Raw genomic sequence first — 26,596 nt, forward strand, 5'->3', positions numbered from 1 at the left:
CAAGTGTGACCATGGTTAAAACACTACATGCATAGTGCATACTACTTTGAAGCAGTTCATGGCCTAAAGCCTACCTCACTAAAAGACTACATGCTAACTGACTGAATGATTACAGTACTATAAGGAGACACACTGGGTGAGTGACAGGGTGTTTGCTAGAAGTGTATGAATACTGATTGGGGAATTGAAGGTGTGAAAGACAACTGTGTAGGTGATTAAAGAACTGCATCCATAGTGAATAGGCATTTGAAGCAGTCTATGTGCTAAGGCCTGGCTCACTGCTTGAGTACTTGGCTACTGACGGAATGATTAGAGTACAGCAAGGAGAGTGCGTGGGTGAATTTATAAGTGGTTGGCTTTTGACACAGTGAATGGATTAGTACTTGGTACTGAATGGGTCACTAGAGGAGTGCAAAGGGAGTGACAGGATGTTTTCTGGACTGTATGGATACTGACTAGGGAATTGAAGGTGTGAAAGACAAGTGTATGGTATGTTAGAAGACTGCATGCATACTGCATAGACATTTGAAGTAGTCTATGTGGTAAAGTATGGTTCACAACATGAGTACTTGGAAACTGACTAAATCATCAGACTACTGCTAGGACAGTGCCTGGGTAAAACTTTTAAATTTTCAGTTCTGGCACAGTGAAGAGAATAGTACATGGTACTGCACTTTAGTGTCAAACCCTGACTCATTTTATCAATGCATAAGCAAAGAATAGCTTCTAAAGCTTCTAAAACTTGACAACATGACCGGTTTTAACACAGTTATCTGTCAGCAAATACACAATGTTACCAAATGCTTCTATCACAATCCTTACCCAAATGCACACAGACTCACAGTGTGATTTTAGACAAGCAACACTATCCTAGGAGTTTACCAAAACTCATTCACTAGTCTAGAAGAGGTAAGGGTACTGCACACAATCTACATATTTAAGCACAGTACATTAGTGTCAAAGCATGACTCATTTAATCAATGCATAAGCAAAGACTGGCTTCTAATGCTACTAAAACTTGACAACATGACAGGTTTTAAAAGAGTTATCTGCCAGAAAATACACGATGTTACCAAATGCTTCTCTCACAGTGGTTCCCAAATGCACACAGACTCACAGTGTGATTCTAGACAACAACCACTATACCTAGGAGTTTACCAAAAATCATTTACTACTGTGGAAGTGGTAAGGGAACTGCACACAATCTACATATTTCAGGACTGCACTTTTGTGTCAAAGCCTAACTCATTTAATCAACTCATAAGCAAAGACTGGCTTCTAATGCTACTAAAACTTGACAACATGACAGGTTTTAAAAAAGTTATCTGTCAGAAAATACACGATGTTACCAAATGCTTCTCTCACAGTGGTTCCCAAATGCACACAGACTCACAGTGTGATTCTAGACAAGCAACACTATCCCTAGCAGCTTACAAATACTCATTCACTACAGTGGAAGTGATAAGGGAACTGCACACAATCTACATATTAAAGTACAGCACATTAGTCTCAAAGCATGACTCATTTAATCAATGCATAAGCAAAGACTGGCTTCTAATGCTACTAAAACTTGACAACATGACAGGTTTTAAAACAGTTATCTGTCAGCAAATACACGATGTTACCAAATGCTTCTCTCACAGTGGTTCCCAAATGCACACATACTCACTGTGTGATTCTAGACAAACAACACTATCCCTTGCACTATACCAAAACACATTTCTTCATCTAGAAGGAGTACTACATTTTAGTATAGAAACATAACTCATTTCACAAATTCATAAACAATGACTGGTTTCTAATTCTACCAAAATATAAAAACAGCACAGTTATCTGTCTGCAAACACATGAAAAACACAAATGCTTATCACAAAATGGTTTCTACATGCACACACACTGTCAATAAGATTGTAGAGAAAAAAAGTACTCCCTACAATTTAGCAGGAGAAATGCATTAGTCTGATTAAAATCAAAATAGTCTACATACATCCCCTCACAATTAAATAACTCACCTTTCAAGTTGTTTTGTAGATTAAGAAGTATATCAGTCACACACCAGATATCAGTCACACACCAGATTTTCTTATACAGAATCTCTGCACTGTGCACCTCTCAGCAAAAACAAAGAATGGCAAAGTTTCCCTTTCATTTTCCACACATATACATGTAAACATCAAATCACAATCCTTCACACATAAATTCAAAAGCAAACACACATTTCTATTGGTTAAACATTTCAACCCTTTCCAAATGAAATACATTTCAACCCTTCCCCCAATCTGCCTTCTGCCTGCCATAGAAACAGGTCATGGAACACTGCACTGAGCACACAGGTCACAAGTTCAGCACACAATGTTGCTAAACAAGACAGCAAGTGTGCTTGACTTTTCAACATATCAGCTTATCATATATAATGTTCCTTACAATCAGTTTTTGTTAACCAATAAGAATCATGCGTTTAAAAAACAGAAATATACACCCTACCTTTCAGTGTAGAAAGTTGTCATACAACCAATGATTTCTTGTCTTTTTTCATTTTTTATTTTCCTTGGATCCGCGCACCCAACGCGAGAGGATCCGTGCACCAAACGCGATAGGATGCGCGTACCCTGCGCGCATTTCGCCGTTTTTTGTTTTTTTTAAAGGGGGCCCCAGGGGGTCCTTCTGGGACCCCCTAAGCACCTCTAGAGGGTCAGAGTATTTCCACTCTGCCCCCTTTATATGTTTTACACACTTATTCCCCTTGCTTCTTCAGCCTCGCTTCTACCGAGGCAGAAAATGGCCGCCAACAGTTCCTGGTTTCGAATGTAGACAGACACTCGACAGCCAATTAGCATTCAGCGCGCGATCGGGAGGGTGCACACTCGATTCGGGGAGGGTGTGCTTACGGTGCGGGTAGGGTCCGCGGATCCTCCCCGGCCATAGATATCACTAACTTTTTTACCCTAATTTTCTCAGGAACTAATGAACAGATTCACACCATTTATGCAAAAGGCACGAGTCTGAACTGAGGACTACCTCTTTGCCAAATTTGGTGTCATTCCGTTCAGCGGTTTGGGCTGTTGCTGCGACAACAGATCCTATGGGAAATTGCATGGGGAAAACGCATTTTGGGACCCCCCTTCTTTCTCGGCCCCCGCTTGACGGATCACCGCAAAACTTTCAGGGTAGGAGCGGAGCGGAGCTGTCCAAAAGTTTGGAAAATTTCGCAAGGATTCATCAACCGGCGCAAGACTTATTGGGAATTGAATTTTGCAGATTTCCTATGGAAAATAGGTCCTAACTATAACTATCTACTGGCGACCGCCAGTAGATAATATATATTCCAAACATGTGCCCTGAAGCATTGATGACACCACTCCACGAAGGTAGGTTCATCCGAACACTTTATTTCCAAACCGGCTTTTCCATTCTGATTATTAAATCCCTTACACGTTTCGGAGCTCCTGCTCCTTCATCCGAGGGACACCTGAAAAGTCACAAAAATGTACTGCACACATTGTGCTAATTAATGTCACCACACCCTCTAGTGGGCCTCACAAGATAGCCATGCCTTCTGGGGTTGGTAGTCCCTCATGTAGTGCAGCGATAATGTTTACCCATGTGGGTTCCGTGTACTGCCAGGTTCAATTTCAATAGTTTAACAAGCCCTCCAGTGGGCCTCAGAACTTCGTGCCAGTTTACAATGTTAATACCTTCGTGCTGCTGACAGGAATGAAAAGTTCAACCTTGCAGACCTCTGTAATTTCATGGCGGTGCAATCCTCCGAGGCCGGGGTGCCGCTTGATCGTTCTTCCAAACATGTGCCCTGAAGCATTGAACACGCCACTCCACGAAGGTAGGTTCATCCGAACACTTTATTTCCAAACCGGCTTTTCCATTCTGATTATTAAATCCCTTACACGTTTCGGAGCTCCTGCTCCTTCATCCGAGGGACACCTGAAAAGTCACAAAAATGTACTGCACACATTGTGCTAATTAATGTCACCACACCCTCTAGTGGGCCTCACAAGATAGCCATGCCTTCTGGGGTTGGTAGTCCCTCATGTAGTGCAGCGATAATGTTTACCCATGTGGGTTCCGTGTACTGCCAGGTTCAATTTCAATAGTTTAACAAGCCCTCCAGTGGGCCTCAGAACTTCGTGCCAGTTTACAATGTTAATACCTTCGTGCTGCTGACAGGAATGAAAAGTTCAACCTTGCAGACCTCTGTAATTTCATGGCGGTGCAATCCTCCGAGGCCGGGGTGCCGCTTGATCGTTCTTCCAAACATGTGCCCTGAAGCATTGAACACGCCACTCCACGAAGGTAGGTTCATCCGAACACTTTATTTCCAAACCGGCTTTTCCATTCTGATTATTAAATCCCTTACGCGTTTCGGAGCTCCTGCTCCTTCATCCGAGGGAAACCTGAAAAGTCACAAAAATGTGCTGCACACATTGCGCTAAATAATGTCACCACGCCCTCTAGTGGGCCTCGCAAGATAGGTTTGCCTTCTGGGGTTTGTAGTCCCTCGTGTAGTGCAGCGATAATTTTTACCCATGTGGGTTCCGTGTACCAGGTTCAATTTCAATAGTTTAACAAGCCCTCCAGTGGGCCTACAAACCCCAGAAGGCAAGACTATCTTACCCTGAGAAAGAAAGAACGAGAGGAGGAGGAAAATGTGGCGGGAGGTAAAGAAGAAGGAAGGAAAGGGGAAGATGAAGGAGGAAGGCACATAGGCAATGAGAAAAAGAAAAGAAAAAAGAGAAGGATAGAAGGGAAAGGGGGAAGAAAGAAAAGAAAGAAAGAGGTAGGGAAAGAGGGAGACAGAAGAGGAGGGGAAGGAGGAGAAAAGGTGAGATGGGGGAAGGGGCGAGGCAAAAAAGGAAAACATTCAGGAGCATTGGAGAAAAGGAGCCCATACTCGTTGGAACATTTATTCCTGATCTTGTAGTCAATATATTACATGTTCATGGGATTCTGTCTGAATCATTGCTACCATCCAGTCCTCTTTTGAAGGAGGACTGAGCGATTGCCTCAGTCTTAAGATGCAAATTTTGGCTGTAGAGAGTTTAGTATGTAAAAGACGACTCTGTGGGTGCGTAATGTCAGGTGAACTCCCAAGATCATGCAATAAGATAATGGGAGCGGTAAGGGGAAGTCGGAGGGGAATTGTTTCTTTTAGAGTATTCCCTACTTGAGCCCAAAAACCCTGTATAGAAGGACATTCGCAGAGTATATGAGGAAGGTCACAATTAACTCCAGGACACCTCCAGCACTTAGAGTGTGGTAATAATCCTGCTTGTTGTAATTTCAAAGGTGTCCAATAACAGTCATGTAAAGTTTTGAGAATACAGAATTTCAAACGCCCTTCCCGAGTACCATTGTCTAAGTCTTCAATATGTCTGGCCAGACATCTTCTTCTATGGTAATGTGTAAGCACTCCTGCCATTTCTCGTGAAGAGCTTTAAAAAGTGGTTGTGAATATAAGTGATTAGTTAAAGCACAATGTAATCCCGATATCACTGCCTTATGTCTTCGCCAGATAAAAGGATAGTATGGGCAACTAATCTAACATCCAGGGAAGAGGACCCAGACATGTAGTGCTGTAGTTGCAAGTGTCGCGAAGTCTGGGGCAATGGAAGATCAAATTCGTCATGAAGCAGGTCGAAGGATTTCAACTCTCTGTTTAGTATGACCTGGTCTAGTGTCTGGATTCCTTTCGATCTCCAACTGGACCACTGAAGCGCATGAGCATTTATTTGAATACTTTCATTACCTCAAAGTGGAGGTTTAGAGTGCAAAGAGTAAACAACCCCTAGGAGACGGTGTGCTCGTTGCCATGCTTGATATGTATCTTGAATCAAAGGGTGTGGAGGAGATCTTCATGGGTTACAGGTTCCATATAAAAATTCAAGACCGTCATCTCAGTTAAGTAGTGAGTGTTCTGTTATGACCCATTGTGGATGGTCAGTCGTACCTGGGAGCAGATAAGCTAACTGCGAGAGGTCCAAGACTAAAGAGTAATTCTCCAGCGATGGCAAACCCAAACCACCGTGGGAGCGGCGAGCCATTAGTTTGTCAGCAGCTAGATGAGGACGCATAAATCCCCAAACAAAAGGCCCGTATACCAGCATCAACATGAAGTAGTTTGGAAATAGGAACTACAATTAGAAGCATTCCAAGAGCATAAGTAAAGCGAGGTAAAGTGACCATTCTTACAGCCTGTACTCTTCCCCACATGGAAAAACGCAAAAGAGGTCATTTGGAAAAATCAGTTTCCAGTTGCGCTTTAAAGGGGTGAGAGATTGTCTGAGACCATCCGTTCCAATCCGCGATTAACCAGAATTCCCAGATATTTTAATTGCGACGATTTCCAGCAAAAGGGGTATCCATCAATTGATGCTTTTTGGTGGAGTGGAAGAGTCTCACTTTTGTCCCAATTTACCTTATAACCGGAAAAGGCTGAAAACCCATCAATAATCTCAAGCAAGACTGCCAAAGAATGAGAGAGATTCTTAAACAAACTTTGCATAACATAATAGTGGCAACTAAATATTAAATATTATCATAGGTAAGTATTATCACAGTTAAATATTATCATAGTTCAATTTTAGCACAGTATAGTTAAATATCATCATAGTTAAATATTACCACAATCAAATATTAAATATTATCATAGTTCAATAATATCATAAATACTTGTTTAACAGAGAAAGTGGGGTGGGAAAGGTGCAAGAAGGGATCAAAAGAGGAAGGACATCATAGTGCATATAATGCATAATAACTAAGCAGGAATTCAAGTATATAGTCAGTCATCCTAATTCATGTCACATAAAGTGTTACAATACAAAAAGCACAAGCAAACAGGCTTTGGGAAAAACTTGAGGACAGTAAAATCTTATCATAGGTCTGTACTAAAAAAGGAAGTAGGATGAAATAGTAACATTATAAAGCAGGTAATGTATAAGAAAATGAGCAAGTGTTCAGGTACTCTTCCAGTCGTCGTCTTCGGCAGGCAAAAAGGCAGCGAACCTACATCAACTCATCAATATAGGAAGGTGAAACATTCAGCCAAAGTCCGAGACACACCCTCCTGGGATTAAGGGGTGGGTCGTTAGAGGAGAGTGTGGTTTGTCACTGTCTCTTTCCTGTGTAAGTGCTGCCTCTGCTTGAAGTGAATATTCTAAATCGACTTCTTCATCTTCACTGGGTGTTAAGACAGCAGACTTCCAAATTAATGCAAGGAGGTCCCTCAATCAACACAGTTCAGGACACGCCCTCCTCTGATGAAGGGGGTCTTAGAGGAGAGCGTAATTTGTCTCTGTCTCTTTCCTGTGTGAGGGCAGCTACTGCTGAAAAGGCCTGCGCTCAATCTCTCAAGGGGCAAATGGGTCGGTCTAATTCTCGTCCCCTACTCTCGGACCGGCCTGGATTATGTCGGGACCCACCTGTGAATATCGTAAAATGTAATGATAGGAGTTGGGATCCAAGCTCTTGTAGAGACGTAGTACATTCCCTATTCTGAGGAGAAAGATTGTCTAAGAAATGATGATGTTCCTCTGGATTAAAGAACTCCATGGTAATCACATCTTTGGTAATCAGCAGATGTGCAGGCTCGAAGAGGCTATACTTGATATCACGCTGTCACAAGCGGGGACTTAGAGAAAGGAAAGCTTTGCGATGGTCATTAGTTTCTTTCGTGAAATCTGCTGCCATTCTGATCTCATGACCTTTGAATGTATACGGGCCATGGGTACGAGCCACTATGATCAATTGGCGGGCCTGTTCATGGCATAGAAAGTAGACGATGAGTGGGTGTGGTCGCATATTTTTCCCTGTGTTGGGCGAACCAATGCGATAGGCTCTCTGCGTCTCCAAAGGTGGATCGAAAGTAAGACCTGTGAGCATTGAAAGGGTTTCTCTAAGAAAGAATTTTGCGTCTGAGCCTTCTATTTTCTCTGGAAAGCTAAAAAAGCGGACATTGTCTCGACAGATTCTATCTTCCAGATCTACTTCTTTGCTCCTGAGGAATAGAAGCTCCTGGTCTTGGTCTGGTATAACATCAAGGTGTTTCTCAACTGCTACCACCCGTGCAATTAGGTCATCCATCCATCTCTGGAATCCAGCAATGTCTGTACATATAGATTTAGTCTCAGTCATGAGGGTAGATAAAAAGTTCTGCATACCCTTCTTCGGTCGTCCCACAGCAGAGATTTGTTGGAGTATCCGTTCCATGGTAGAGTCCGTCAAGGTTGTCATCGTAGGGTTAGTTGATTTCTGAGTCAAGAGGGTGGTGCCACTAGTATCTGAGGTGGGACGGCTGTGGTTTAAGGCTTCCAAAAAGAGGAGTTGTTTAGCGGGTTTACCAGATGCCTTACCAGAAGGCATCACCGACTATTCTGTGTCAATCTTCTGACAAGTAAATTCTTTCACACAGTTGATGTTTATGCTATAGTAAATGATGAGCATTGATACGTGTTGAAAAAGAAAGAATAATGATTTGAGTATAGCACGGACCCAATAAGTGAATAAACCAGGCAATGAATTGACTAAATGTCGTTTCCCAGTGTATCTAGGTTTGTGATAAACCTATCTCCTTTGCCGTCTATACCTGTCCTTGAAGATCAATTCATCTCATCAGTGTCAATGTTGTTTTTGACCATGAGTTGTCTTTTGAGTGTTTTGTGGCAGGGCACTCCTAAGGTGAAGCACAGATCATTGGTAAGCAAATCTTATTATGTTGAAAAAGATATATTTTTCTTCTTTTTTTCAAGAGATTTTAACCTATTTTGGGAACGGAAGAGTCTTCTGGAAAATCACTAGGACCACTAGTCTGCTATCCCAGCCTAGTTCAGTTCAAATTAGCACAGCAGGAGGCATGAGGCAGACAGGAAGGCTCCCAAAGCACAGCTGCAGCACAGACCGCCGCTTCAGAGGAAGAAGTCACCTCACCTCAGCATGCGACCAGATAAATGGAAACCCCGCCTCATAATCACTGGAAAGCCTGAAGGAATGGCACGCAACTCTTTCACCTCAGTTCAGTGCCGCCGTCCTAGAGCATCAGTAAATGCAGACCAACAGCGAACAGTAACAAGCTCCAGACAACCAGGGATGTCTGAAAAGTGAACAGGCCATAACTCGAAGAAAAGAAGCCAGTTCAGGACACCGCTCCTCAGAATACAGCCAGAGGGGTGAGACTCGGCTTCAAAGGTTGCCGATAAGGCTAAATGCACGACACACGCACCTCACAGGTTCACATCACAGCTTCGCATGTGCGTCATGAGCCGCCATTTTCCGCTCCTAGGGCCATACACAACTCTTCACCACAGAACCTCACCTGGGGACGTTTGCTATCATCAGACTCATCAGCAGGTCATTCCCTGCCATTCTGTTATCCGATATCAGTGCTCAGACCGGCATAATACCACCGGGAAGCCCTCACACTTCTGTCTGGGGCTCCTCACAGCACTGGAATTCAGCTGCCATCTTTCTACATGGCCACACCACACCCCTACTTAGATTTTTTGATATAGTTATGATTTTTTTATGAGGCGGTGGCCTTTGAATTCCTGCTTTTGCTTTCCGCTTTTATGCCGTATCTGCAGTGATCCCGATTACTGACGTTATTGCGATCTCTGGCCTCACAGTGAAAATGGAAAATAGGTATTCTATAAATACATTAGAAAAACATGAGTATGAAGTGTACAGTAATAAATCCCTACTATATAAAATACTGTAATATGTGTGCATATGGAATATGCTACTTACCAGTATGCATCTGTTCTTGGCATGTAGAGCTGCAGATCTATAAACTGTGCATGGGTCACCATCTGGTGTTGGGCCCGGATGTTTGCAGTTTGTTTTTGTTCTTGGACAGTCTTTGGAAGTCACGACTTCGGTGACTCCTCCTTCGGTCCGTACTGCGCATGGGCTTCGGCTCCATCCTCAGATTGTTTTTTTCCGCCATCGGGCTCGGATGTTATACTTCGTGCTCCGGCTTCGAACCTTTCCAGTTCGACCTTCGACGAAAAATCCTCGTCCATCGAGACTCTTCAGACGAAAATCGGCTTCTTCATCTCTCTTTTCGGCACTTCCTCGATTCCAGGCATCGGCAGCGGCCTTCGGGCCTACCTCGACTCCGGTCTCGGCCGATGGAAAGGACTCCCTTTAAGAAGTGCCCAAAATGTGGGTCTAAATTTCCCCACACCGATCTCCATCAGGTGTGCAACCTCTGCCTCTCTCCCGAACACGAGACCCAAGACTGCCCCGCCTGCAAGTCTTTTCGATCGAAAAAGACCATTCGAAAAGTATTGATCGTCGCAAGGTCCCAAATGCCCACAAAAATGGAAAAAATGTGTTAAAGATGGATTTTAAAGAAACTTAGCACAAAACATGACTTTAAACATATTTTAAAGAAGCATTTATATAATAATATGTGTAGCGTTAGACTGGATTTTTTTAGTTAATATTTTTGGATGTGCTGGTGGCAGTTGAATGTCTGCTTTTGTTTTGTGATTTCGCGACTTATTTGTGACCATTGCGATGTCACGAAAATTCCCAAAAACTAAACAGAAAGGATCTCTATAAAAAAAAATTACAATGTTTCGGGTACTAGGGTGGCTCTGTCAAGAACCTTTGTGTTGATTGAGTGTGTATGACAGCTACACATAAGACCGGATGCAGAGTTTCAGGTTACTTAGAAACACCCTGTCACCTTCGTTTGTAAAGTGCACTCCATCATTTCTAAAAATTCCATGCATTTCAAAACGCAGATTGTTGATATCGATACAGCCCATGCAATGGTCTCTGAGGAATGCAGAAACAGTTTTTTTAACATGTTCCGTGGCTCTGTCAATCTGTGGATAGAATTGATTTGACCACTTTCATTTCTGTCTTTGGCATATTTTAGAGTACACCAAGACCGTATGCGGGAAAAGCCACATCAGTTCTGTGAAGGTTTCTATCATTTGGATTTCCAGCCCTACCCCAGTCAATGTGCTTAGATTATTGCCACCACAGTGCTCAATCATAAGATGAGGAGGTCAGGAATCCACAATGGATTTAACGAAAGCCAGCAACTGATTAAACTTTAACCCTCTCTGGCTAAACCAAGTAATCTCCATATTTGGCAATACCAAGTCACTGTCAATACGTTTCTTTCTCGCCGCCTCTTTAGTCCACTAGACATAGCCGTGGCTCACAATTCACACTCTAAGCATTTTGAAGTGAAGGAGCATTAGCAATCAGGAGAAGGCTGGAGCTGAATGAGGTCGTTTTTCAAATGAAAAGCAGTTAAATCTGAGGTGGATTTAAAAAAAAGATATATTTGATTGAATGCTGCGAATAAAATTACGAAGTGTGTTGTATGCCATAGCAAGAAGTCCTATTATTGGTTGATGCTTAAAAAAGAAATGTAATACAGACATGGATATGCTTTTGAGCCTGTGGAGTAAACCACACTTGCTGTATCTCATTTGGAAGTAGCTTGCTCCTGCTAGAATGTGGTGTGAACTGGTGACCTACTGGTTCCACTAGGGTGCTAGGTACACTGAGCTAAGGGTGTATTTGGGGGGGAAGTGTGTTGAAGAGACAAAACATTTTTTTTAGAGTTGAGAAGTTATAACACAATTTAAATAATGACAAACTTTCATTTCTAACTCAGGACTATGTAATAAACTGTTGTGCAGTATTTAAATTTTAAAAAACAGAGCTGAATATCTGTTTAGACTCCTGTTTTTTCACAATTATTCAGCGATGATCGCAAAAAACATCACAACACGTGGAGACAGGAACCTCGTTTGGAAACAGGGGGAAAGGGTTAACAGAAGCTAACAATTCACAAGTGGAGATGCAGTAGTCTAAAATGAAAGAAATGATTTCATTTGATGCCTTTCTCATAATCACAGAGTGAAAAGTTGAAAGGGTTGACATTTTATAGTTGCTTTCTATGAGAGTGGTGTACCATTCTTGTGCTTAGTTTTTTTTACAAATCTTAGCAGTATCAAAACAATCCAGAAAGACCTAAAGCAACAATATGATCTACGAACTCAATTCACTGGTATGTATATAACTTTTGAATTAAAAAAAAAAATGTACCTTAGAAATGAATATGTATATGGTAGTTTGATTAGAAAGAGTTTCACAGTGATGTGAAAAATATATCAGATGAACTGCATCTGGCAGCAGGTATGTGCTTAAGATGTTAGTATTGTTGAAAATTACCATGGGCAATGCCAAATGACAATCTTTTAAATATCTAAGCATTATGTGCAGAATAGATTTATCTATATTATTTGTATTCTGGGATTTGTAGTAGTTTCAGTCACATTATTAAACCGGAGTAGTGTTGTTAGAAATACAAGATTAGAAAATGTACAGTGTCTGTATAAGAATTATAAAGTAGTAATACTTGTTACGTATGTATTAGGGAGTGTTTGGCAATATCGTTTTTAACTTATATGACCAGTTTGTATATACTTGGATGATGAGAAATGTGTTTTGTGGTTGCAGATAGTTATATGTATGATGAGACTCTTGAGTTTACTTAAAAATGCTCTGTATGAAATAGAGGATGGTTAATTGTGCTGATTGTCTCTTGAGAGTTCTTGTGCTAGCTCCACTTGCCATGTAACTTTTTTTTTTAGAAATGCTGAGTAAGTGTTTTAAAGACACAGGAAATATGTGCAAAATTATGTAGGTATGCCATTTTGAAAAAGTTTGTGCTTTGAAAAAGTGAGAATTGTTTTAAGTTTTAGAAACTTACTGATGCATGTGCATGCTGAGTAACAGAGCAATGTATGCTTTTAGAGAGCCTTGAATGCATTTATTTATCAAGTGTGATATCTAGACTTATTCAAGCACCCTGGCACTACACATGCACTCTTCAATCACACAGGCACTAATTATGTACTCATTAACCTACGCAGGCAACACCTATGTGTATATCCAATCACCAGATAGTTGCAATATAGTCATGTGAATTCACAGACACTAACTATGCAGATATGGAAGCTCCAATGTAGTTCCTACATACTCAGGGAATCATGCAGGCACTACCTATATTCTGAGAGAATCACTTAGGCACTATCTATGCCCTCATCTAATCATCTAGGGAGGGTTGTTGTACTCAACCAGAAACACGTTCATTTACAAGTTTCAGTGAGGAATATGTACTCTTTTAGAACCATCTAGTGAATTATATATATAACCTGTCACACACTGTTTGCTTGAACTTGGCAGAATTAGTGAGCTATATGTTGTGATAAAGATTATTGTGCAGATCTTTATAAGCAGTGTTTCTCAAACTTTAAATCTGACACATCTAAGTAGAAAAATGTTGAAACATTAAATGTACCAGTGACACAGTGGTAGAGAGGCCCAGAAATAGCTTTTGTGTTGTGTTTTTGGATTTACGGTATTGAAACACTGTCACACACTGTTTGCTTGAACTTGGCAGAATTAGTGAGCTATATGTTGTGATAAAGATTATTGTGCAGATCTTTATAAGCAGTGTTTCTCAAACTTTAAATCTGACACATCTAAGTAGAAAAATGTTGAAACATTAAATGTACCAGTGACACAGTGGTAGAGAGGCCCAGAAATAGCTTTTGTGTTGTGTTTTTGGATTTACGGTATTGAAACACTGTGTGTACTTTTCAGTAGCGGTCTGTTGCGATGCAGCGCGTGCAACAAAATTCGTTTTATTTATTTAAATGTGTACTTACCTCCCTTCATCCATATTCCTGTGTTTACATTTCCCCACCCTGCCCCTCCTCCGCCCCGCCTCTCTGCCCCACCGAACTCCCTCCACGGACCGCTACTGGTACTTTTACACTTTGATTGATTATTATTATAGCACCCTCTCCTGCAACACACTTGCATCATATCTCAGCTCTCATTTATATACACTAAAAGACCACTTTATCCCTTATGTACTCAATTTTACAATCATCTACCACCTCTAGGGCTAATGAATGGGATGCTCTTAATGCGCTTGTCTGAGGAATCTGAATAGAGACCACATGTGGCGTTCGTCGGCAGTTGTTGGCAGACATTGGCGCCTGTGAGCGTCGACTGGCAGACCTTCAGGGGGAGATGGACTCGGCAGATGTGCGCAGCAGATTCTGGGTGTTCAGCGCTCCTTGCATGAGTTGTGGGAGACCCTGGCCCGCCACACACTCAACTGCCTACTGACAGTGCCTGAACAGGGAGGGTGACAATTCTGGTCGATTGTTGGCCTGAATACTGAAGTGCAAACGTGAGATTCTACCTATTTTGCATATACAGTCTCTGGATGGGCAATGTGTGATGAAATGCTGAGAAATTCTCAGGGTCCTAGTGGACCACTATCAGGGTGTGTATCGGGTTTGATGATCAGCCGGAGCTGGTGGAGGTGTTCCTTACTAGACTGGACCTGCCTTGTCTCTTGTGAGACGAGACAAATTACTTAGAGGAGGCTATCACACTAAAGTAGATTAGGCTTGTCTTACAACATCTAAATACGGAGAATGCCCCTGGAGGCGACAGCTTTCCAACATAATTCCTGCAGGCCTACTCCATGACAATGACGGAGAAACTACTGGACGTATTCTTAGAGGCAACGAGAGTTGGGACTCTAACCCCTACGATGCGCAAAGACATCATTTGCCTCATGCGGAAGTCGGTGGGGTGTCCCAGAAGATTCTTCCTTGTACTTCCTTCTGCCCTCTGACTGAGATCAATTCTGATGTTAAGGTTCTCTGTAAGTTGTTGGTGAGAAGCTTGCAGGGGGTGGAGCGTGGTTTGGTTACTGAGGACCAATGCAGGTTCATGCCGGCTTATCGCACGGCACACAATCTCCGGCAGTTAACACGTGTACTGCACAAGACCACCAGAATGGACCAAGATATGGCGTTTTTATCGATTTACCTAGAGAAGGCTTTTAATACTGTCAACTGGTATCTCATGGCAGCGCTCCGGGGGATGGGCTTTAGCCCAGCGTTTCTGGGCTGGGTCCAATTGTTGTACATGTTCCCTATGCTATAGAGCCAATGGCGATACTGTTACACAGGGAAATGAAGCCTTGGGGTCTACACATGGGAGAGCAGTATCACATCTTCTCCTTATATGCAGTTGATGCATTGATTTATCTCCAATCGCCCGAGGAGTCGTGCCATCCCTGACGAGACATATGGCGGCCTTTGGTTGAGTCTCCGGCCTAAGAGTCAATATCTAAAAGACCATACTTTTCCCATAGGGGAAGTTGGTCATGGTATCGCCTGATCAACTGCCGAGCTTGGGATTCACAGGGAGGGGACGAGCTTTTCTTACTTGAGGTGATGGTTGCATATACGGAGGACACATACAGGTGCCTCAATGTGGACAGGGTGTTGAGAGGCTTGACTGGGTCAATAGAATTCTGGAAGATGCTGCCCCTGTCGGTGATTGGGCGGGCAGCCGTTGCCAAGATGGTCTTCCTTCCTCACTGTCTGTACCTCATCCAGAACTCATTGTTCCCTTCTGGGATGGAATTCTTTCGCCGTCTTGAAAGCCTGTTGATTTCTCTGGTGTGGTGGGGAAGCGCAGCCAGGTCGCCTTGTCAGTTCATAAGAGGGACATGGAGGAGGGAAGACTGGTGCTCCTGGGAGAAACGGATGTTGCAGGGTATGATTGGTGAGGATACCTTGTTGTGCCTATTGATGAGGGGTAGCCGCGCTGATGTCTGGACCCACTACCCGGTACAGTACACAGCCTGGGTGTGGGAGCTGGCAGTGAAGAAGGTATTACGCATGACCCCCTTCGATAGGGAATTGTAGATCTGGGACCTTGAACCCTTTCGGTCCATAGAGCAATATATGTCTATGGAGAGAGGAGAGATGCGTTCTAGCGGGGGACCTTTACCCAGGACACACAGGACACTTTCAACATGGGGCAGGGTCATTTCCTCCACTTGGCCATGCTAGAGAACACAGCCAAAGAGATCTGGTACATTCACCCGTCAGCTCCACTGCCTTCTCATACGTTAGATGGTTTGATAAGGTGGGGCATAGGCAGACACCTCATTACACTTTTCTATAAGGCTCCCGGTGGGGGATATCACTTAATCCCCCTACTGGGGGAGGGCGGCATGGGAGGTTTACCTGGGGGCCCTGATTGAGGACTCAAATTGGGATCTTGCATGTGGTCAGGTGACGGGGTATCCTGAAACCACAGATTCAAGCTGATTCACTTTAATTTCCTACATCGTAAATACCTAACTCCTGTGGGGCTTCACAGAATAATTCTCACTAGGGCAGTGAATATGTTTGCTGAAGAGAGGGGGGTGCCACTGTTTTGCATTTTGCATGCCAGTGTGTGTGGGAAGGCACAAGCATAGATGTTCCTTGCACGTCGGATGCATGCTTGCTCGGAATGGTGAAGAGACCTCGAAGACGCAAAACATCCTACAAATTTCTGCAACGTACAATTCTCCTGGCAAAGTGTAGAGTAGCCATAGCTTGGATGGGATACCGGGTGCAGAGTGTAGACCTTTGGGTTCAAGATGTGCTGGAGAGGGAGACCGCGGAAGAGCATCAAATATGTGTTTTCCCACACTGATGAGAGGGCTGCCGAGGCAGTGGAGGCTTGGAAGCAAATGCTAGATGAGTTCAACACGTATGAGTCCTCAGACTCTGACTCTGACCACAGTGAATAGGATGTATTAACCTCCGTATAAGGTACAATTATGTCATCTGATAGGGTCTCCTAGTGTGGATTTACTCAATGCACAGGCTGGACTGGCTTGTAGACTTGGGATATGCAATGATGTTTTTTATGTACTGCTTATCGAGTTTAGGGAGGCTGGATGAGGAACATACTGGCTACACATGTTGATCTCCACTGAATATTATGTTTACTATTCTGAAAAACGAAAAAAGAAGGTTACAAAAAAAGACGTCTTTGGCATAACAGTCCTCATCAGCCTTATGGTTTGCCATGAGGCAGAACAAACATACCATGTGTTTCCTGCCAAGAATGAACTTTCAGGTACCTTTGCTGCAGAACTTGGAAAGATTTGCTCATGATGCAAAATGGCCTAGAGGTGTTTCTGTGTCACCAGTCCTATGGTACACCATTCTCAGACTATGTTGAAGACCTCAGGAAAAACATCTGGATCCTCAATCAAGAGTCAATTTCCGGTGCTCCACTGATATTGCTATGCATCTTGATGTTTTCTTTGTCTTTTTTTACCTTTCCCTCCACAACAAGTAGGGAGCTCTATAGGGGAATCTCTGAATCCATCGGCAAAAAAGAAAGAATCTAAAACAAGGTCATATTAGGGGCATTTTAGGCTTACGGTGAATGTCGTCGCAAGTCAAAATGACTCCACCTAGGTCAGGGATACTCAAAGTACAGCCCGGGGACCACCTGCAGCCTTCTTGTCCTTTACATGCGCCTCCTCTGGTGAACAGACACACTTGGATGCTGTTTGCTTGATACAGCACTAACATTCAGAAGGATTTTAAACAAATGGGCAGGCATTTATTTACACGTTAAGTGAAATAAAGGAAAAGAAGCAAAAGAGGTGACCTGCAGCACTTATCTTCAAGATCACCTTTATTACTAAATACATCTTGCAATCAATAGATAAAATATGATAAAGTCTCTTCAAAATTCAAAAAAGTGTATTTTGCTTAACATATAGAAGCGTTTCACCCTACTAGAATATTTCACTGCATTGAAAGGCATTTATTAAAAGTGAAAGTTTTCAAACATGAACTTAGAAACATTCATGCTTCACCCCACCCTTACTACAATGGCATTAGTAAAGCAGGAGGCAGTTGTCTGGGTAGGTTAAATTCCTATTCTAACTCCAAAAACATTATAGCTTATTAAGTGAAACACAAAAGGTTTTGTACGGCGCTCATCCTGAACTTAGGTATGGAAAATGCTCTCATATGCGATAATGGAGAAAAAGGAGGCAAAGGGAAAAAACAATTGCACAGAATCACACAATTTTGGTCCTGGGTCGATCCCCGGTTTTCTGGAATTTAGTCAGTAGATGGGTATCTTTTTTCCTCTTACATTTCACATCAGAAGTTAATGCTTTGTCATTAATTGTTGGTGCATGAGGTTAGATCATGGTTGGCAGACAAAAGCCACACCAAGGCATGGTTTATTTTGTGCACACAGATCCAAGAGAACCTAGTACTGAGCCAGGGCCAGGCATCTGGCTTGGGATTTGTTCATGTCAGTGGCCCACTTGCCATTATCACATAATGGCAATTAAGGGGACAAAGGCATAGGAAGGATGTGACTTGACCCTGAAATTAACTCCACACCTCATTGCCCACCCCATGTACATGCGTTGCCTCCCATACGCCCATCTTATACCCTCCTGATGGCTAGTCGGCTGGCATCAATGTAGCCCTCGGCCACAAACAGACCATGCTTTTGGGCCCCTGAAAAAATGTTTGCCAGTACCATTGACCTAGGTTGACGCCGTACAGAAAAAAAGTTTGTAAATAACACTTTCAAGCCCAACCACTAGAAGGTATAATAGTACACAGAAAGTCTCGAGAAGAAATTCGTGCTGCAATAGTTACAGTTTCTGTTACTCATAGGATATAAATGTATGCTTATAAAAACACAGAAATTCCCATAAAAAAGGAGTTAAATTTTGTTTGGTCACAATTCAAACTGAAAAATCAATGACATTTACCTGTTACGTTTATGTACACAAGCCATAAATTACACCTTCATCATGCCCTAGAAGTGACTACGCACAACATCACTAATGTAATCCTAAATTACATCATCACTGGCATCACTGATCTCATGTGTTAGGTTAATATGTGCAAAAGAAACCATAAACCACTTTTAACAGCACCACAAAAAATATAAACACACAAGATTCACAACATAAGCAGCCATGCTCTTTAGCAAGCTGCGTTTAATAAGGTGATATGTTATCTTTCAAACGATGGCCAACCACCCAAGTCAGCAATTAGGAAAAACAATGTTGTTCAGATTACAACTTACCATAAAAAACTGGCAAAGCGTGATGTGCGGAAAGATGTTATGTGCTTTGTTTTTTCCGCATAACTGTTTTGATTGCTGCCAGTATTCTGACAATTTTTGTGCCAGGGGTCCCGTGGGCCGAAGATAGAGAACGTACTCGCGAGGCAGGGGGTCGTCTAGGAAAGGGTCATCTATATGAGAGAACAACCTGAAAGACAAAGTGGAGATGTTTAACTTTGTAAACAACCCAGGAGAATGTACAGCCAGTGACCCCCTCCTATTCATCCCAGATTTATCCAAAGAGTTTTGCAAGTACCAAAGAATGTTTTCTACCCTTCCTTGCTCCCAGAAAGAGAACGCTTTTGCTAATTTTAGGTGCTGTATTGCTGGCGACCTTGGACTGCTACTTAATACTTCACTGCTGTGGAACCAGCACTGTATGCAACACCAAAATGGACTGAGAGGATGCAACATCTGGCTTTTAGTTTTATAAAGATCTCACATCCCAGCCTTTGTCCAACATAATATAACTTTGTGTTCAAAGAAACATTAGTTCTAACAAATGCTCAATGAAATGTTGAACACATCATAAATGTGCAGTCACAGAAAGCAGAAACTAAAAAAAAAACACAAAATAAACTATCCCATAAAAGGTTTAGAATGTGATGAACGTCCAGGCGCTTCTTCCAAGTAAACTTGTGTTAATTATAACAGAAACAAACTCACTTATCACAAAACGTTGCAGGTAAAAGCATCCTGACTCTCAGTCTTACAAGCTGCCCGTTAAACCAGCGAAGAAAGCAATCGCTGGCAGTAAACTTCTACTTTTCCGTTATGGTAATAAAAAAAAAATAACAGGATAAAAGTTCTCAATGAACAATTCTTGATAGAATAACATGGACTTATCGGCCTAAATTGTTTCCTACGAGTTGTAACACAACAAACTCCTCTCTAATGCTTAACACCAGCCCGAATGGAAAACAATTTTTTCTTTTTCCTTACGAATTGTAAAACTTTAACAGTCATAAGCTTTATTGCTTTCAGGTTTTAAGGGTTACAAACGTCTCTTTACCGGGTTTAAATGGTTTCCCAGTTGTAAGTTGTTCTTTCTGGGGAGTAAGGCATTAACATTTGTAAACTTTACTTTATGGGGTCAAATCTTCAACACTCGTACAAACTATCTAATAGGGTTTAAAGCTTTAACAGTTGTAAACTTTTCCTTTACAGGGTCTAAGACTTTAAACGTTTTAAACTTTAATAGAATTTAGTAGGTTAAAGCTTTTAGAGTTATAAACCTTACGTTATATAGGATTTAAGGCTTTAACAGCTATGGCATCAATGATTAGGACAAAGACCAGTTTATCACATGTTCTGTACATTAAACCCATTTCTAAACTAGATCACACAGTGGACTAAACAGTATACATCAAGAGCATACTCTTTGGTATAGAGTGCATAGCTGTCAGCTGGCCGCATCTCCAGTGCTGTTGTATCAGCAACACCTCTAAGAATAGAATAACTTTTGGTTTATTGTGTCTCGTGAGATTTAGGAGCCTACAAGTCAAATAATGCTTTAGGCATTTCAATAAAAAAAATCAGAGCAGGCTGATAGCTGGTTGAAAGTAATGAGAGTAAATCTTCCAAAGATGCCAGAAAATCTTTCATGCAGAAAGCATAGCATGTTGGAGATGAAGGGAACAATGTGCCAGGTCTCATATTATCAAGAAAATGGCACACGTCTGCTCTATCGGACCAAATGAGGGAACTTTCTGGGTTCTAACAATGGTCTATGTCAATGGAACTCTACTTGTCTCAGAGGCAAGGTTATATAGGGTCACCTACAAAGAATGTGGCAACCTTTATCTTCATTAGGGACAATAGTGAGATTCAACAATTGAACTTTTCATGCTCCCTTGAGTAAGCACTTACCATCTATAACATGACTTAAGTCATGTTATAGATGGTTTATTTCAGAATATTGCTGATAAAATGTTGAATAACAATACAGTGTACTTTATATTATTTACAAAAATATAATCTCATTGAGTGTAGATTTCCTCTAATTAACGCCAATGGGGTGATATGTTTTTGTAGATTATATTTAGCATTCAGTATTTTTGTTAGATGATATTTAGTCCATTATATTGTGGTACCATACCACTATAGAGTGGGTGACCCAGGATCAGAATATCTTCTCCTTTGCTGAAGCACATATTCTACAATCACTGCAAATTTCATCCCTATTTTATGCCATTGATTTTCAGGTATCTAATCATAAGAAGAAAGACACCTAACGAGTATTGGCAAATTTATAAAGTAGGCAGACACTGGTTAAATGAACACAGAGCACTAGAATGTCCCATATCTTTCTTAAACACAACATGCAAGGGGGAGTTGTGGACAAAGATATGCCTGAGCTCCAATGGAATGTGTTTTTGGTACAGGGTATTTGGTGTTAGGACACAAGAAAGGAGTGGTCAAATTTCTTCCTGTTGATATTGTACTATTACCATCATTCCTTCAGTGGGCATATGAAGGAATCCCCTACATGCTACACGTCCCAATAGATTTACGTTTTCCAAAGAATAAATGTATTTTATTTTTAGAATCATTGCAGGAATATCATAAATACTTTTTGTATTATGTTTTATTACGTGACCTAGCAAGTGAAATTACTAGTATTTTTGGTCCATGTATTACCGTACTTGCTCAGAAACATCCTTATACTATCATTGTAATATAAAACACCGGACAAAATACTTAATTGACTTAATTCAACTCTCAATTAAATCCATGATGATAAAGCTCTACTTTGGCTCACTTTCATTCAAATGGGAGACTGCTTTACTGTCTATATGTTTTATAAATGCTGTATGGGTTTTCTTAGTTACTGACTCAGACTGCTTTTAAGAATGATATGTACAATCTGTTGATAATAATGATGTGTCATCTTACAATATATTTTTATTCCTATGAAGTGATGCCTAATTGAAATAAACAGGTTAACTCCATGCTAGGCAAACAAGAGTAGCCATCATATTTTCAAATCAATTTGAAAATGGTCAATTAAAACTACTGAGTAAATTCTTTATTGCGTACCTTTCTATTACATCAATTACACTAAAATCAGTGATAATCAATGTTAAAGAGTATAATAAACGTAACTTTCATTACATTAATAAAAGGTATAACTGCATATCAATGAAGGTTGTAGTCTAATTCCCATTTATGGTGCCTTATATCCCCAATATTACATTAAAACTACTGCTGAATGATTGAATGGGATATTATGCTCTTTTCCTGACTCTTACTATAGATTTCAACAGAAAGAATCACATTTAGAACATTTACAGAGATTTTTCAGTGGTACATTTTTAAAGTAAAACCATGTCAAAAACGTTTCAGAGGAACAGTCTTCAGACACTCATATAGTTTAGTTCATACTAACCAGTCACATGCAGCTTGGACACTTCTACCACCTGTGGAGGCCAGTGCTTTTTGTCTGCAAAAAAAGAACAGAGAATGTGCATTCATTGTGAAGGACTGCTCATCTCAATAGTATCCACAGATAAATGCTCTGGCCCCTTAAATATAATGTAATACGACTTAATAAAAAAAACACTTTTCTGATGTCAGAGGGCATTTTGGATAAATTCTTGGAACCAGAATACAGACCTACATGAATATCTACTTAAAAATTATAATATTTATGTCAACAAAAATAATATAAATATGTATAACATAATTATACTGCTGACAACAATAACTGTAATAAAATAACAATGATAAAAGAAAAAGAAGTCATCAGCAGCATATCCTCATCAGGATCATTTACACAATAACAATGTTAATAATCATAACAGTACTTTGCTATAATTATTGTTATCATATCTTTATTCTTATGGTCATCCAATAACCAAAACATTGCTACTACTTCAAATAATAATAAGAATAACCGTTTCCTGCATTTGCAATGCTAATTGTTTGTCTAAAATAAATAAAAATATTTTTAAAAAAGAATAACCTTTTCATATAGTGCTTATTTCCATATATTTATCTTTTCCTTGAAATACAAATATTTCCTTTTTCCTTATTTTAAACCTTGGAAGGATGAGAGGGGTATCTCTGCCTGGAATATGAGCCTATGGCTTTCACGTTAGACCCAGATTTCAGCAGAGAGTGTTTAATTCATTGAGATAGCCTAGTGGTTAAAAGCTTATACATTCTGGGCCTCATTTATGAAAAGTGTTGCATTGCTGTGGGAAAACAGAGATGCAACACGTTTCACTGCACCATCCATGCGAAACCATGGATGTGCCATATTTACTGTATGACTCTCTATGTCACAAGGATTTACAGATACGTCAGTATTCCTGATGTATCAGTAGGAGCAAAATCGGCACATCGCTGGTGTGTGTCTGAAAACAGATGCAACTCCAGCAATGTGTCTCTTTTCACTGAGGAGTTCTGAGTGACATTAAACAGTGACATCAAACAGACGAGAGTGAAGCTCAAGTTGCCTATGAATTCACTCAAAATCCCAAGGTGAAAAACATCCTAATTATTCAGTTTTTCCCCAGTATATTTTGATATCATGTGTGCCCTCAAAATAATGTATGTCTGATTTCGTTTGCTACACAGAGACAGAGAGGTAATGTGGAGTCTTATCTACCATGGCTACTCCTCCCTGTCCCAAATGTAAAAATAAATAACTGGCCTCAGCCACCCAACCCACCACCCTCTGTGCCATCACAAAGCCTCCCCTCTTGAAGTTATGACTTTTTCCCTCCATGAGAGCAGAAAGTCAAAGCTGTACTGACAGTCTCCTCTCCTAAAGAGCCCTGTCAGAGTGGCCGGGAATTCCTTCCTGGCAAACAGTGAGTTGCAAATTGTTTAACTATTGTTGCAGCCTCATAGTAGTTAATAACCAAATTTAGAATCTGGTTTTCAAATGAGTTGCTCTCAGTGAAAGTCATAAATAACAAAGGCATTATTGATAGTTTTCAAATGCATCAAAAACTCTGTAAACTCAAAGGAAAAGGTCTAGTCCAAGTCCCCACTCCTCAACATCCAATGCACTGTGGCTCTGAGTGTGGCCTCTGTGAATATTTGGCTACCATTCTCCCTATCTTTAGTGCCTGGTGTGCACAGCATTTTGCAGCGTGCAGTGAGTCCTGAGCCCATGGTGTGGACTTTGGCCATTCCCTAAACCTGTTGGGTGGTAGATGTAAAAAGGTGTCTTTAGAGCCTCCCCGGTGTAGTGGGTTCTAAGCTTAGGACTAAACATCTGCCATTACCTGTTTCAAGTATCACTATCCATCAAATATGCTTCTTGTGGGCCTTAGCAGCATGCTTTCAACTCTAGGTGCGAGACTTGGCCTTCAGCCTCATTCTGTGTTCAGTCACCCTGGCCTCCTTGTAAAGTTGGGCACTGGCTGAATTAATTGTTTTTACAAATGAGTTTTGATCTGCAGAACTAGATCCATAGTTGGCATTTTGGAGTGACCATGGCTCATTTTAAGATGTGGCATAAAAAGTGGCGTGATTCGAATAAAAAAAATATATATATTCATTTTGGAGCAGAATTTTTCTTATAGATTGCGTTCTCAAACTCCCTGTGGACAGGGTGTGCTTGCCATATCCATTGTGCCACTTGACTATGTTTTTCTGAGGCCTTGCATTGAGTAGTTGCAGCTAAACATGTCTTTATCTATTACAGGCAAGTAGATGGCAAGGATCTGTGGATCCCTGTTGAGTCCAGTGGCGGCTCCTCCGTTGAGGTGGAGGAACCTCGCCCCACTGAACAAAAGTAAAAATATAATGATATAACTAGTGTTTTTATCATTTTATTTTTCCTATATACTTCAGTGGCTTTCGAGTGGGGCGGGGCTGGCGTAGTAGGAAGAGGAGTGGTTTTCACACCTGAAATGCACATGACTGCTTGGCAAGACCTCTTGGGCCGGCCAAATAGTCCTGCGCACTTTGCATCTTCCCCATCAGGCTGCATCACACAGCCTGGTGAGGAAAATGCAAACCCTTTCAGTCCCAATCTGAGTGCCAAGCTACGACACACAGGACAATCACAACAATGCATTAAAGCATTGTGATTGCTTTGGGGAGACTGTGAGGGTGGACACTTCTTGCTGCTGGCCACGAGTGCAGGAAGATTTCGGAGGGACGAAAGACAAAGGAGAAGTGGCGGCCGTTTCAGGTAAGTGTTTTTTTTTTATTCTGTTTTCTTTTTTTGTCATACACCCACCACCCCCGCCCCACCACCCGGGTCCAGTAGTAGCCCCTTCAGGAGTCCACAGATCATGAAATAGCTGACGTGAGAAAATGCTCCCTCTGCAAGTAGATTCAATAGTTGTTTTTACTTTTCTTCCCTGGGTCCTCCGCAGAGTAAATAGTCCAAATACACAAAGGGTTAACTATTTAAAACCATCCTAACAATTTTTACATTGCAAATATCAGAAGCATTTCTGAAAAGATTTACATAAAACAAAAAAGGGCCTCTTCTATGTAATGTGGTCTCTTCAGGCCATGTTACATGTAAGTCCATTCAGCAAGTTTTTTTATGCAACTACGAACAAAAATGAATGGGCATAAAATGACAAATGCTACTTTGCTACTCCTAGGATTGATCTGCATGAAACCTGAGCCTGGATGTATCATGCATCAGGCACATTTTGTACATATTTGTGAAACAGCACCAAACAAATTAGGCAAAGAAGTCTCTTCTTGTGGAAGTATGAGGATGCTTCATTAGGTTTGTATGTCCCCACAGTGGGTTGTTCTCATATAGGCGTTCTCATCACCCCTTCAACAACATACACTCAAGTACACTTAATCCCACAATGTTCCATTTATGCATCTCACCCACACGCACATGACATATATAGTGACATATTCCATATTTAAACTTCGTGGTATCGGATTTTAATAAGATATTCATCTAATTACATTTTACGTGATTACATAACGTCGACCTAAGCTAATTACAATGTATTTTTAGAAATATGTTTTGCTACACAGCCAACAATCTATGTAGTGCAGAATCACAATAAGATCAGTTTTTTTGTGGAAACAAGGCTCTTGGGCTAAACACTCAGGGGCTTATTACAAGAAACTGATGCATCTGGGGTTTGGCGCAGTGGCTTCCTCGAAGTGGTGCAGTAAAACCTTATGGATTTCACTGCGTCACTTCTACGAGGCTTTGCCACGTGGGAACGCCCACCCTGCATACCTTATACCTGATGCAGGTATAATGTGACGCTGGGCTTTACAACGTGACGCATCTCCCTAGATGCGTCACGTTGTAAATGGGATGCAATGTGGCACATTGTTTACACCGCTGCTGCGTCACACAAATTGAAGCAACGACAGCGCAAAAGTTGGATAGAAAGAAGATGTAGAACGTATGCAAGGAATGCAGAAACACAGATATGATTATTTGGAAAGTGATGTAGCACAGTGAAAGATGCAACATCATGCATATATATATTTATATATATTCACTGAAAAAACAAAAGGATAAAGTAACGTTATAGATAGGTGAAATGTTCAGTAACAAGGTAAGGTTTTAAAGAGAAGTGGGCCGCATACCCCCTCCCAAAACCTATTAGGGCCCTGGGGA

General features: G+C 41.3%; 1 protein-coding gene across 1 annotated transcript in view; it reads right to left on the bottom strand.

Moving 5' to 3' along the window:
- UBASH3B (ubiquitin associated and SH3 domain containing B) overlaps window positions 1-26,596 on the bottom strand; it is a 648,856-nt gene that overhangs the window by 361,517 nt on the left and 260,743 nt on the right. Inside the window, exons 2-3 of the mRNA XM_085647271.1 lie at window positions 22,412-22,465; window positions 18,985-19,171 (exon numbers count right to left, since the gene is read on the bottom strand). Coding sequence (XP_085503397.1) covers window positions 18,985-19,171; window positions 22,412-22,465 — 241 coding nt within the window. The remainder of the gene's footprint in view (window positions 1-18,984; window positions 19,172-22,411; window positions 22,466-26,596) is intronic.

Source organism: Triturus cristatus, chromosome 3_2 (genome assembly GCF_964204655.1).
Source record: "Triturus cristatus chromosome 3_2, aTriCri1.1, whole genome shotgun sequence".
NCBI lineage: Eukaryota > Metazoa > Chordata > Amphibia > Caudata > Salamandridae > Triturus > Triturus cristatus.